The 14,246-nt window shown below is 34.9% G+C and overlaps 1 protein-coding gene across 3 annotated transcripts in view; it reads right to left on the minus strand.

The window, feature by feature from the left end:
* Nucleotides 1-14,246, minus strand: part of NCAPG (non-SMC condensin I complex subunit G) — a 49,467-nt gene that overhangs the window by 32,410 nt on the left and 2,811 nt on the right. For 2 of the 3 annotated variants that reach the window (XM_040487321.1, XM_040487305.1), the window contains exons 4-11: nucleotides 11,566-11,711; nucleotides 11,233-11,317; nucleotides 9,753-9,945; nucleotides 8,916-9,065; nucleotides 4,366-4,506; nucleotides 3,278-3,401; nucleotides 1,683-1,769; nucleotides 1,183-1,362 (exon numbers count right to left, since the gene is read on the minus strand). In XM_040487321.1, the coding sequence (XP_040343255.1) occupies nucleotides 1,183-1,362; nucleotides 1,683-1,769; nucleotides 3,278-3,401; nucleotides 4,366-4,506; nucleotides 8,916-9,065; nucleotides 9,753-9,945; nucleotides 11,233-11,317; nucleotides 11,566-11,711 (1,106 nt within the window). The remainder of the gene's footprint in view (nucleotides 1-1,182; nucleotides 1,363-1,682; nucleotides 1,770-3,277; nucleotides 3,402-4,365; nucleotides 4,507-8,915; nucleotides 9,066-9,752; nucleotides 9,946-11,232; nucleotides 11,318-11,565; nucleotides 11,712-14,246) is intronic. The other variant, XM_040487316.1, reaches the window with a different exon arrangement.

Consider the following 14,246-nt stretch of genomic DNA (forward strand, 5'->3'; position numbering starts at 1 on the left):
TCCAATGTCAAGTGAAAACACTTCTTCCCCTGGGGAAGCCAACAACAAGAATAGATTTATAACCCTTAAATAGGACAAATGAAGACACAAATAGTCAAAGCAAGTCAAGTTAAATAAATGATATTAATCATGATAGGCCATGTTTGTTCACAATTTCCCAATTCAGACCTGCAGTTTGTATCATTTTTCAGTTTACATTTTTATTTTTCACTTTAAATCCGTTCCTCAAATTAAGCACCCATAATGATCCATACTTTGTCAAACAAGATAAGATGCTAGCTATGAAAATAAAATTCAGGCATATTCAATGGGAAAGTGGAGTGTTGGAGCAGGGATGTCTATGACTAGAGAAATCAAGGATATGGTATAACTTACAAAATGCTCCTGAACAGTAACCTCTTTCCTATCCAGCATTCTCTTTGAGCATACTTCAACTGGCACTTCCCAAACTCAAAGTAAAATAATAATGATGTTTACTACAAAAGGAAAAATTCTAAAAGATCTCCTGAATGAAATTTAACATCAAATATTAGAGCAACTGATACCATTCTATCTTAAAGTGACAAGTTTATCAAATACAACTAAGTTAAAAAAAAAGACTGCTGAAACTAAACTTTAAATGTTACTAGATAAAATGTTCAGTATTTCATTTAAAATAACAAAACTCCTTAGCTTTTTCTAAGAACAAAAAGTTAACAAAAAGTTAAGCTTTAAAAACTATATGTACAATCATATGGTTACCATAGAAATTCTTTTCCTAGCTCAGAAAGGTCATGAGTCTTCCATGAAGAGAGAGATGGATAGATGGATACATTTTCTTTTTCTAAAGCATTCAAAACACACACACACACACACACACACACACACACACACACACAACCAAACAGAAGAAAATACTAGAAGGTAAGTTTCCTTAGCAAGGAAGAAAAGACTGTAGGCTCCAGAGATGAGCATGACAAGGGAGCAAATAAAGTCCTAGTTATAATAATTAAAGCTAACTGAGGCCTTTTAAAGTCTAAAATAAAAAGGAACAAAAGGGAAAAACTATTTTCGCATTAATTCATGATACTGCTAAAAACCCCTCCAAAGTAAACATACACTGGCAGGAGTTAAGAAAGAAAATAAAGTGTAGTTGAGATGATTAATAACTGCTGACATTTAGTATGAAAAAGTTATCTATACCTTCTCTATGTGAACTTCTTTGATTTCAAGTTGCTCTGTCTCTTTCAATAGCTTTACTTTGGCATCTTCTAATGCTTTTATTTCTTCTTTTAATTCTGATGCTTGATTAAAATCCTGTAAGTTAATGCAATTTTCCAAAGCTTCTTTTGCCTCAATCAGTTTAACTTTTATTTCAGCCATCTAAGGAAAGATATAAATTGCTTTAACAAAAACCATTAATATAAAAATCTATAGCAAACTGAAGAGTATTATTTAAAATCACAACAACCCAAAAGTTCAGCCGAGTCCAGCATATACAAAAAAAGTTGTATTCTTCCTGAATCAGAGACAGGCAAATCTTTCAGACAGCATAAACTGGTAACATTTTAGATACTCTTACAATTTATAGTTAGTAATGTGACTTTGTGAGAACAATTTTGAAAATATGCAGCAAAAGGAAATAAAAGACTTATACAACTACATTATTCTCAAAACATTTCTTTAATTTAGAAGAAATTTACCCTGAGTTCTTTCTTTCTTACGTCAGCGGGATCATCAACACCAACGGTAACAATGGGCGCCCGAATCTCAGAGATAATTTCTGTAACCTGATAAATTATAATTCAGAGTACATGATTTAATATATGTTCTATATGATAAAATGACACCAAATTTGCTATACATAACTCCAAATAGTATCCACAATCTCCTAAAAAATAGAGCAAAACACACAAGTAAAAATAGCACATATTCTACCTTCTAGACAATTTGGGGGAAAAAATGACCAAACAATATATCTAACTAAAAATTCCAAGATTATAAGAAGGTAAACAGGCACACAGATGTTGAAGATAAATTCTCTCATGTAATACGCAAAAAAAAAAACAAGAAAAATGAGTATAATATCTAATGTTAGGGACCAAAAACTAAAACTTTCTGCCAGTAATCCTCAATTCCCTCTTGCATAAATAATGACAGCATAAGTAAAGACTTTTCCTCTCACAGCCACTGGGACATCAGAGTTGGCTGATTTAGGAAAAGGCTACATCCCCAATGAAGGTACTTAAGGAGATGTGGATAACCACTAACTGGGAATGCTGTATTGTAGAAAGGATTTATGTTTAAGTACGTATAAGGAAGGGCTGGAAAAGACAACCTCCGAATTAACTTGCAACTCAGTACATGAATTTATGAAAAACACTGACAGAGCTGTCTTTTTTGACTATCTCGAGAAAATACTTGGCAATATTATAATAGATAACATTTATTTCTGTATTTACCAAGCACTTCATGAACATTATTTCATTGAACAAGAAAAGGTAGGTTTTATTGCTATTCTCATTCTGTACAAGAGTAAATTCAATAACTTGCTCAAAGTCACAAAGCCAGAAAGTACCAGAAGGGATTTGAACGTAGGTATGAATAACTTGAGCCAGCTCTCAAAACCCCTATGACTAAGGTACATGTGTCACCTCTTCCCTAACCTGCTCTATTTCAAACTGATTCAACAGAATGATGGACTAACAGAAGAAAGAAGAGAATTTTTAAAATGTGCGTGTGGGGCTCAGTCAGTTGGGCATCCAACTTCGGCTTAGGTTATCATCTCACAGTTCGTGAGTTTGAGCCCCGACATCAGGCTCACTGCTATTTGTGTGGAGCCTGCCTCGGATGCTCTGTCCCCCTCTACTTCTCACCTGCTCACGCTCTCTCTCTCAAAAATAAATTTAAAAAACATGTTGGGGTGCCTGGGTGTGATTCAGTCGGTTAAGTGTCTGCCTCTTTCAGCTCAGGAAATGATCTCATAGGTTGTGAATTGAAACCTCACATTGGGCTCCACACTGACAGTGCAGAGCCTGCTTGGGATTCTCTGCCTCCCTCTCTCTCTGCCCTGCCCCACTTGTTCTCTTTCTCAAAATAAATACATAAACTTTAAAAATAAATAAAAAGTGTGTATGGGAGAAAGACTCAGTTTTAAGAAGTTTAAAAACTTAACAGAAAAGACTAAAACAAAAAGCAATTAAAGACAAAAAAGCAAAAACTACTGAAAACAAGACAATCCTAAATATCATTAGCCAAAACCTCTTAACCTTTATCAACAATGAAGATAATTACTTACAATTTGTGTTCTCTTATTATCATCTGTAACAATGCAGAGCAATCTCTCAACAAGAAAAGAAAGTAGGGATATTGGGGTTGTGGGCAGAGTAAGAATCTCCTGTAAAATAGCCAGTAGTCGTTTCCTGCATTCAAAAAGAAATATTTTAATTTAAACATGACCTTAGAAACACATTTTATCTGTAACATTTCACTTATCCTGCAGACTTAATTACATTTGTCTCAGTTCTTTTTTTATCACTATAAATACAAAAATGTGTACAGACTTTAGGTCAAAAATTCATGTCCTGCAAAAAATATTTATAAATGATCCTACAATCTTTCATAAATCAACATGATGAAATGACAAAATATCAGAAGTGAATCAAATCTTTAGATATATTACTAATCCTGCCTGTTATAAATATTTTTAAGCAAAACCTGCAATTTTATTTATTCTGAAAAAAACTGAATGAGGAACTTGTACTTTCCATATATATGAACAAAATGGATACGAGCTGTACAGGTCCACCTATATGCATATTTTTGCCCATTAATACAGTACAGTACAATTCCATAAATACAATATAGTACTGTATTTTCTCTTAAGATTTTAATTTTTTTCTCTAGCTTCCTTTATTATAAGAATATGTTATATAACATAGAAAACACATGTTAATCAACTGTTGATGTCGATTTTTATGTTTATGCTTATTGGTAAGGCTTTCAGTCAAGAGACTGTTAATAATTAGGTTTTTTATGAGTCAAAAGTTATACATGGATTTCTGACTCCATGGGGGGGGATGAGGGATCAGTGCCCTTACACCCTCCCTCTGTTACTCAAGAGTTAATCATATATACATATATGCATATATATGTATGGATATATGCCTGTATACATACACATACATGTGTGTATTCACACATACACAGAGAGGGAGGAAGAGAAACGGTGTATTTTCCTGTTATATGTATAAGAGGAAAGAAAAAGCTCTTTATTAGCACTTTAGAAAGGTAGTTTAAATACATTTAATCATACTGTAACAGACCGTATTTCAATATAGCATATTAGAAGAACAAATTAGGACTAGGGCTAATATTTAGACATACCTTCCTCCTTCTTCACTTGTATCCAAAGACTTGATAATTAGAATCAATTGTTGACCTATAAACTCTTTTGACATCAAATTTCCAATATAGGAAAAATCACTTTTCTTATCATCTTTAACAACTGGAATACTCTGAATATAACTAAAACAAGTAGAATAAAATGTAAAATCTGTTAAAAAACATTAAACAGCTCCCAGTGAAGTCAGAAAGAATCTTTTTCAGTTCATTATTAGTCCAAATATATATGGATGCTTATAACACATTATACTAATTCGGCTTCAAGAGTAAACTCTATGCTATTGTTACAAATTTTCACAAACTTATAGGCTTGCATCAAAACTATATTCCTTAAGTACATGAAATATGTTATATATTATATATAATAATGTTATACATATTATATTATATCATATTATATTGTATTATATGAATATGTATTAATTAAAGATTCAAATTTCTTATGGGGAATTTTCAAAAAGCAATATTTATGTCTCTCAAGTTGGTAACATTATTTCAGTCACCAGTATTCTCAGTTATAAAGTTCTCCATCCCTTTAACAAAACACAATTTTTCATAAAGAGCACGTCTTCTCTCATCATCCCTAAGTGACCATTATTCTTTTGTTTAAAAAAATAGTAATAATCAATGCTAATTACATGAGTAAACCATGAATATAATGACCTTTTAAAAAATCAGAAAAATACAGATAGCTTCATGAATTTGTATTTTCCTTGCTTAAGGGCCCTACTAACATCTGTATTGTTCTTATTTTAGTGTAGATACTCCTAAATAAGCACCATCAACTACCCTTTTATCCTTACCATCACTGCCCAAATTAATGCTTTACCCTCATCTAGATTATATTCAACAGCCTACCAGAAGGTTTCCCTATCTTGGGTGAACAAAAAAAGCTACTTAATGGCAGAATTAGGGGCACCTGGGTGGCTCAGTTGGTTGAGCATCTGACTTCAGCTCAGGTCATGATCTCATGGTTCATCAGTTCAAACCCCGAGTTGGGCTCTGTACTGACAGCCCAGAGCCTGGAGCCTGCTTTAAATTCTGTGTTTCCCTCTCTCTCTGCCCCTCCCCTGCTTGCATTATCTCTCTCTCTCTCTCTCTCTCTCTCTCTCTCTCTCTCAAAAATAAACATTAAAAAAAATTGTTTTAAGACAGATTTAAGAATTTAAATTTAGACAATTAGGTACCTTTAGGTTGGAAAGTAATATGAAAAACAATCCTGATGAAAAATGTCATTTTTAAAATGCCAACAAAAATCAGGGCACCTAGGTAGCTCAGTTGGTTAAGCATACAACTTTTTTTTTTTTAATTTTTTTTCGATGTTTATTTATTTTTGAGAGGCAGGTCGAGAGAGAGAGAGAGAGAGAGAGAGAGAGAGAGAGAGGAAGAAGAAGAAGAAGAAGAAGGAGGTGGAGCAGATAGAGAGGGAGACACAGAATCCGAAGCAGGCTCCAGGCTCCGAGCTTTCAGCACAGAGCCTGATGCAGGACTCGAACTCACGAACCGCGATATCATGACCTGAGCCTAAGTCAGACCCTTAACCAACTGAGCCACCCAGGCACCCCAAACATACAACTCTTGATTGTGGCTCAGATCATGATCTCACGGTTGTAAGATCCAGCCCCTCATTGAGCTCTGGGTAGAGCGTGGAGCCTGCTTGGGATTTTCTCTCTCTGCCCTTCCCCCACTCACATGCACACAGGCACGTACTCTTTCAAAATAAATTAATGAACTTAAAAAAAATTAAAAATTGGGGCACCTGTGGCGCCTGGGTTGCTCAGTCTGTTAAGCATCTGACTTCGGCTCAAGTCATGATCTCACAGTTCGTGGGTTCGAGCCCGGCGTCGGGTTCTGTGCTGACAGCTCAGAGCCTGGAGCCTGTTTCAGATTCTGTGTCTCCCTCTCTCTCTGCCCCTCCCCGTTCATGTTCTCGGTCTCAAAAATAAATACACAGTTAAAAAAAAAAAAAAATTTTTTTTTTTGTTTTTGTGGGGGCACCTGGGTGACTCAGTCGGTTAAATTGTTCAACTTCAGCTCAGGTCATGATTCACAGTTCACGAGTTCAGGCCCCACACCAGGCTCTGTGCTGACCGCTCAGAGTCTGGAGCCTGCTTCAGATTCTGTGTCTCCCTTTCTCTCTGCCCCTCCCCTGCTCATGCTCTCTCTCACTCTTCTCTCAAAAATAAACTAACAAAAAAAATCCCTGATTTCTTTATGTGAATACGTCAGTTAACAGGAAATTGTATCATATCAGAATTATGAATCACTAACTCTTCCTGCTACAAAATGTCTGAAAATATATTCCTGAGATTATCAGGAAGCAATTTTCCATTTAATTTTGTTTCTGTACCTGAATAAACTAATCCTATCCAGTGATGTTCCTCCAAAAAGAAAACCATTCTATTTCTTAAAGTATTCTTTCAATAGTAATTAAACTACAATTTTTAAAGTTTTCTTCTTTACAAGTGAAAAAACGCAAGTTGATTAAAGTTACCTATTTCAAAATCCACAGATTAAGTGGCAAAGGAAATATAAGAATCCCTGACTTCTTAGAGCCAAAAGAACCAAGCTCCTTACCGTATTTCAGTAAGAATTAATCTGTGAAGCAATCCTTGAGGAGAGGCTCTCCCTGTTATTTAAGTATTTATTTCCTAATATTCTTTATCTTCTATAAGCATCTATTACTTTTATATCAAGTCATATTGTTAAGCATTGCATCAAACTCCTTAATTTTAGAAACACTGCAACATGGCCCAAACAGCATTATAATGAATACTCTAATTAAATATTAAAGCCTGAAACAACTACTATTGAAATAGATGCACACATATTTTTTTATGATATTACTATGAACTGAGGCTATAAGTTTCCATATTGGGCTCACATTTAAGATATTTACCCTGGATTCAATATTTTGCACACAAATTAAAATGCATTTATAGTTTCGACTCCTGACTTATGTTGAATCATCATTAAGCAAAAGCAGAATACTCTATTTATATTCCATACAAAGAGAATTCAGGCTTGTAATTCATATTCTATGGAAGAAGCTTTTTAAAAAATGCATCAAAAGCGTAAAGTTAAAAACTCTACACACCAAAACCTACCAAAATATACATAACCTTTGGTCCAGCAATTTTACTTCTGGGAATCAACTCCACAAAATCCCAAACATACATAACAATGTATGATTTAACAAAACGTTATCAGTGAAAACTGGAAATCATGTTAAATGTCCATTAACAGAGGAGTAAATCAAATATTGCCTTCATACTATGAAATGGCATCTTGTTAAGAGTGTGATAAATTTATATGTACCAACGTATAATGATCTCAGATATAAGTAGTTGAGGAAAAATGTATAGTGTGATATCTTAAAAAAAATCATGCATTTTCATATACGTGCATGTAAATGCAGAGAAAGAGATTTGAATGTATATACCCCAAATTGTTAACTCTAAGATAAATGGAATTGAGGAATTAGAGGGTGATAGAAAAATTCCAGGGGTACCTGGGTGGCTCAGGCAGTTAAGTGACCGACTCTTTAGATCTCTGCTCAGGTCATGATCTCATGGTTGTGAGATTGAGCCATGTGACAGGCTACGCACTGAGCCTGGAGCCTGCTTGGGAGTCTCTCTCTCCCTCTCTCTGTCCATCCCACAAATGCTCTCACTCTCTCAAAAGAAATAAACATTTAAAAGAAAAGAACTTCCACATTTTTCTTCTACATATTTCTATATTTGAATTTTGACAAGAATTGCATTCATGTTTTAATGGTATGATTTTAAAATAAAATTAAAAATCAGAATTAAAATAATGAAAAAGGTGTATTTTGAAAAAATTTTTTAAAAAACAAAAAGCCAAACAGTGACAGTCTTAATTAATACTAAAACTGGCCTCAAAGGTTCACCCTGTCAGTCAGAAAACTATGGCCCATGCACCAGATACAGCCTGCTGCTTATTCTTATACAGCGTGCAAGCTAAGAGTTTTACATTTTTAAATGAAAGCTTGTTTATATATGGATGTATACACACACATCTGAAAATACCTATGAAAATTATATGAAGTTCAAATTTTAGTGTCTATAAACGTTGATAAAAGTTTTGTCGGAAAACAGTTACAATCATACATCACATACTCTTTGGCTGCTTTTGTAACACCACACCATAATTTTCATTATGACACAGTATGGCCTACAGACCTAAATATTTACTGTCTGACCCTTAGAAAAGGTTTGCCCAACAATTTCAAAAGTAACACATCATCACCTTTATGTAGAAATGTTCATATTCATACCCTAACAGCTTTAAGGAAATACCGTAAACATGTTGACTTTCTGCTCTTTCAGTATACTGTCCAGTACAGAGTATTCTTCAGAAAGACTCAATGTACATTCCTATTTATCCTTGCCTATCCAAAAAAAAATGGTTTTGAACTGATTCCCAATCCAGCTTGACTTTGACAGAGGGGTATAGAGGACTGAAACATACAGCACCAAAACTACAATACAAACAAAAGCAAAGAATTTTACCTTAGTAAATACTCTGCATATACTACAGGCTCTGGCAAAATCTGCTCCAAAACTTCTTCACCTTCATCTCCTTTCGATTTCACATATTCACAAAGGACACGCCAATACAAAGCGTTTTCAGGAGTTAATGTTTCCAATGGAATCAGTTTCCTTAATTTAAAAGGGAGAGAATAAGACAAAACATAAGCTTAATATCCAGGTAAAAGTTTGAACTGAGTAGGGGCACCCGGGTAGCTCAGTCAGTTAAGCGTCCATCTCTTGATTTTTGCTCAGGTCATGACCTCACAGTTCATGAGATCAACCCCCACATTGGGCTCTGCATTGACAGCAAGGAGCCTGCTTTGGATTCTCTCTCCCTTTCTCTCTGCCCATCTCCCATTCATACATGCTCTCTCTTGCTCTTTCAAAATAAATAAACTTAAAAAAGAATTTTGAACTGAGTATAAAAAATGGGAAAAGCAGACTTGATTTATAACCAGCATCCTTTAATTGCAAAGTCATTAACTTATTCACACATACACAAATAAAAACATTCAAAGCAAAAGAAAAAAAAAAAGAATCAAACATACAATAGGGATGTATATTGTTGGACTTTCCATGGTAAGCTAATGCAAAAACCAAAGTAACAAAATGAGAAAAAAAATGCAGCTAAAGTTGTCTATGCAGATAAAGTAGTGAGTTCTTATACAAAAAGAATAAAAAAGACATCCACCACAGTAAAGAAAACACAAGTGGGGTAGATAAAAAGTACTGATACAATCTGAAGTAATCAGAAAAGGGGACTAATTTTAATTGCAGAAGTTCATCATTATCACATTTCAAATAATGAGTATATACCTGCCATCGTTATTTTTACAGATTTCTGCCAGCTCATTAAGAGGAGTCACTGAAAATAAGGCATTCAGAACAGAGACTGCCACTTCAGAAGAATTTTCCACATCTAACCGATGAAGCAACTCTAATATATTTCCTTCAGTGAAACGTAACCAGCCTTGGAGAAGATGCTTCTGCATTGCTTGTTTTACAGCATCTGTTAAATCATTTGAAATATAAGTGAACAGAGGCTCCCTCTAGCTTCCATTTCCTATATTTTGTCTGTATTAATCACCTTTTATCATCAGATCAGTGTTGACATAAAATCAGTATTTATAATAAAAATAGAGACTAAGAGGAAGAACAAGGAAAAATACTGGAGAAGAAAATAAAAGTACAATAATATTGCAAAAGTCACTATGCTGTCCACTTCCAAGTAATAACGGAAAAGTTCAAATCAAATACCCAACTACTGGGGCGCCTGGGTGGCGCAGTCGGTTAAGCGTCCGACTTCAGCCAGGTCACGATCTCACGGTCCGTGAGTTCGAGCCCCGCGTCGGGCTCTGGGCTGATGGCTCAGAGCCTGGAGCCTGTTTCCGATTCTGTGTCTCCCTCTCTCTCTGCCCCTCCCCCTTCATGCTCTGTCTCTCTCTGTCCCAAAAATAAATAAAAAAAAAAAAAAAAAAAAAAAAACGTTGAAAAAAAAAAACAAATACCCAACTACTATCACAGCCTATAAAAATATCTGCATTCCTTCTCCCCTGGATTCACTGGACTTCAAGTGTTAGTCCTGACATTATGATAGCTATTATTTCACCCATTGCCTGACTTCATCTGTTACACGCTTGTATTTGCAATAGTGAATCACTTAAGCATATATCACTGAACAAAATTTATTCTTAGTTTTTAAGTCATCCTCTTAGTCATTAGTCTTCTGACAATGTTTTGAAACTCAAGTTTTCTTGCTACAGCAAAATTAAGCCATCTGAGCCTTCTCATGGGGACTAGAAATTTAAAATATATCATTCCTCATCATTCCCATAAGCAGATTCTATAGTTTTAACAAAGACAAAAAGAATTTTAAAAAGGTAGGAAAATTATACTAGTCTGATAATTCCTAAATTCTGTTTCTACAGCACAGGACACCTTCTTATCAAGATATACACAAAGGGGATAGATGGCACATTTTTAGAAGACAGAGAGTTCAAAAAGATATCCTGCACTACATCTGATATAAATTAGCTATACATCCTTAAGATATAGTTTCTTCATCTTTACAGATGTGTTTTACAACACAGGAAAATTAAAACAAATTCTGCTCCTTTAATTACCACGATCTTTAACCTTATGAAATGTTTTCTACATGACATACCAAGCTAAATTTTGACAGACTGAGGCAATGGTAGGCTTACTTCACATAATTAAGGAAACATGTTTTCTAAACCTTGTAAGTCTACTAAACCAAAATCTTCTCAAGTTATGTATTTAAAGAAGTCGATCTTACCTGATCTGTCATTAAGACCTTGTTGAAGAAGCATGACTCTCTGAGCAATGGACATAGCTCTCATATGAACCTTTTCAGCTAAAACCTTAAAAAGATAAGGTGGTCATTAAACTCAACATAGTCTATATATTTCGTACCTAGTAATATCTCCTTCATCTAAGAAAATAACCCATAATTTCTAAAACAAATTAATATCTGGAACACATTTAATGCAATAAGATTTTACCTAAATTACCTATACTCTCCATCCATAAATATCTCACTGAAGAAATCATTATATGCCAAATATTCTTCAAAAGCATTTTAAGAATGCAAGTTATTAGACTGACTTACTTGATAAGCCAGCTTTCTCACAGCCTCCTTCACATCCTTGGTGCGCCCTACAATTTTTGGTAAAGTTTTTGCTGATGGTGCAATACATGATAACACTGCCCGCCTAACTTCTGGATTTGAATCATTTTCAATCAAAGTAGCATATGCTAAAAAAAGAGCAATACATTTTAGTACATTAAAGAAATATTTAACAAGTCATAAGATAGCCCACATTTTGATATTTAACAATATCCTTAAAATGATATTCATTTTTTTTAGTCTTACACATTTCACTTTACCTGAAGATTTTTTTCTGCCAACTTCCCTAAAGAAAAAAAAAAAAAAAACAGAATAAGAGAAGCACCTAGGTGGTTCAGTCAATTGAGCATCTGACTCTTGATTTTGGCTCAGGTCACAATCTCACAGCTGGTTAGTTGGAGCCGCACACTGCACTGGCAGGGCAGAGCCTGCTTGGGATTCTCTCTCCTATTTCTCTGACCCTCCCTCTCTCTCCAAATAAATTTTTAAAAAGAATAGAATAAGAAATTTGTCAAAGGACTAGGCACATAGGCTAAAACTGAAAACAAAGAGCCCTAAAGATCATGGAAAAATGTATCATTAAGATTATGTCTTCGCCACTCTTCAAGATTTAGAAGAAAGTCTAGGATTGCAGGCAGTTTATTTTAAACTAATAATGCTTTTTAAAGGGCTAATTATTTTGATTTTTAATGAGTCCTAAAGAAATTACTTCTGATTTCGCTCACTGAAACAAATCCATTTCCTGTATTTAAGTATTTATTCACCTCCACTTCTCAAATTTTCCCCATCTTTATTATTAAGTACATGTTGGCTACTAAACATATATTTTATACAATACTATGTGTACCATTTAACACCAAAAATATTAACTATCATTAGTTATCAAAATTGATTATAAAGCTAGTAAGAGGGGCAAAGACAAAAGTGAAAAAGGTCCCATAATGTAGCCAGACCTATATAGAAAAGTGGAATATGACTATCTTTATGAGCCCAGAAGTAGGGAATAATTTCTTAAATGAAAGAAAATGCAAATCAAAAGAAAAAAAAGTGCAAATCATAATAAAGGCAGAGACCGAGTAATTTTGACATTAGGAATTTCTGTCCAACAAGACGTCCCAAAGAGAGTGAAACAAAGAGCCATCTAAAGTTGAAAGAGATCAACAATTCATATAAGCCAAAAATCTCTTTCCAAAATATATAAAGAATTCCAGTAAATCAATAAGACAAACCAACAGAAAAAATGAGAACACATTGACATTATATAGAAAAAACATAATTGTTAAATAAATGAAAAGATGCATAAAAAGGATATATATCATACACACAACTGGATTAAAAAAAATTATTAAATCTGACAATATCAAACACTGGAGAGAATATGGATCAACGAATGCTTTTATTCACTGTTACTGGGAATATTAATTGGTAAACTATTTTGTAGAACAACTGTACCTTATCTGATAAAGTTGAATGCACACATATCCCAACAAGTCCACACTAGGTACATACCTTAGAAACTCTTAAAAAAAATTTTTTTTTAATGTTTATTTATTTTTGAGACAGAGAGAGACAGAGCATGAACGGGGGAGGGTCAGATAGAGGGAGACACAGATTCTGAAACAGGCTCCAGGCTCTGAGCTGTCAGCACAGAGCCCGACGTGGGGCTCGAACTCACGGACCACGAGATCATGACCTGAGCCGAAGTCGGGCGCTTAACCGACTGAGCCACCCAGGCGCCCCCCCTAGAAACTCTTTAACCTGTGTACCAGAAGCCAGGTATAAGGAAGTTCATAGCAACAACATTACTTTTTCAGAGCAAAATAACTGGAAACTAGGTCTACCAATATTAGAAATAATAAACCGTGTTACATTTATACAACACAATGCTATAAAACAGTAAATAAGGGGCACCTGGGTGGCTCAGTCAGTTAAGCACCTGACTTTGGGTCATGATCTCACGGTTCAGTTTGTTAGTTCGAACCCCACATCGGGGTTTCTGTTGTCAGCACAAAGCTCACTTGGGATCTTCTGTCTCTCTCTCACTCTCTGCTCCTTCCCCGTTTCTGCTCTCTCTCAAAAATAAACATTCAAATAATTTAAAAAAACAAAACAGTAAATAAATATTATCAACATGGATGAATGTTACAATTATAATTGTTGAAAGCAGAACAATATGATTCACATAGCATACAAAATGATAGGCAAAACTTTTTAGAGATACACACAAATGGCTGTTTAAACACAAAGGCAAAAGAATAATTAACACAAAATTCAGGGTAACCATGAACTGTGAGGGCAAGTGATGTAATTGGGGTGGGATGTAAAACAGGCTTCAAAGGTACTGATGATTCTATTTTATTTTAATGTTTATTTTTTTTTTAATTTTTTTTTCAACGTTTATTTATTTTTGGGACAGAGAGAGACAGAGCATGAACGGGGGAGGGGCAGAGAGAGAGGGAGACTCAGAATCAGAAACAGGCTCCAGGCTCCAAGCCATCAGCCCAGAGCCTGACGCGGGGCTCGAACCCACGGACCGCGAGATCGTGACCTGGCCGAAGTCGGACGCTTAACCGACTGCACCACCCAGGTGCCCCTTAATGTTTATTTTTGAGAAAGAGAAAGAGAGAGAGAGAGAGAGAGAGAGAGAGAGAGAGAGAGAGAGA

Source organism: Herpailurus yagouaroundi, unplaced genomic scaffold (assembly GCF_014898765.1).
Source record: "Herpailurus yagouaroundi ecotype Mexico unplaced genomic scaffold, PumYag 28, whole genome shotgun sequence".
In the NCBI taxonomy this organism is placed as follows: Eukaryota; Metazoa; Chordata; class Mammalia; order Carnivora; family Felidae; genus Herpailurus; species Herpailurus yagouaroundi.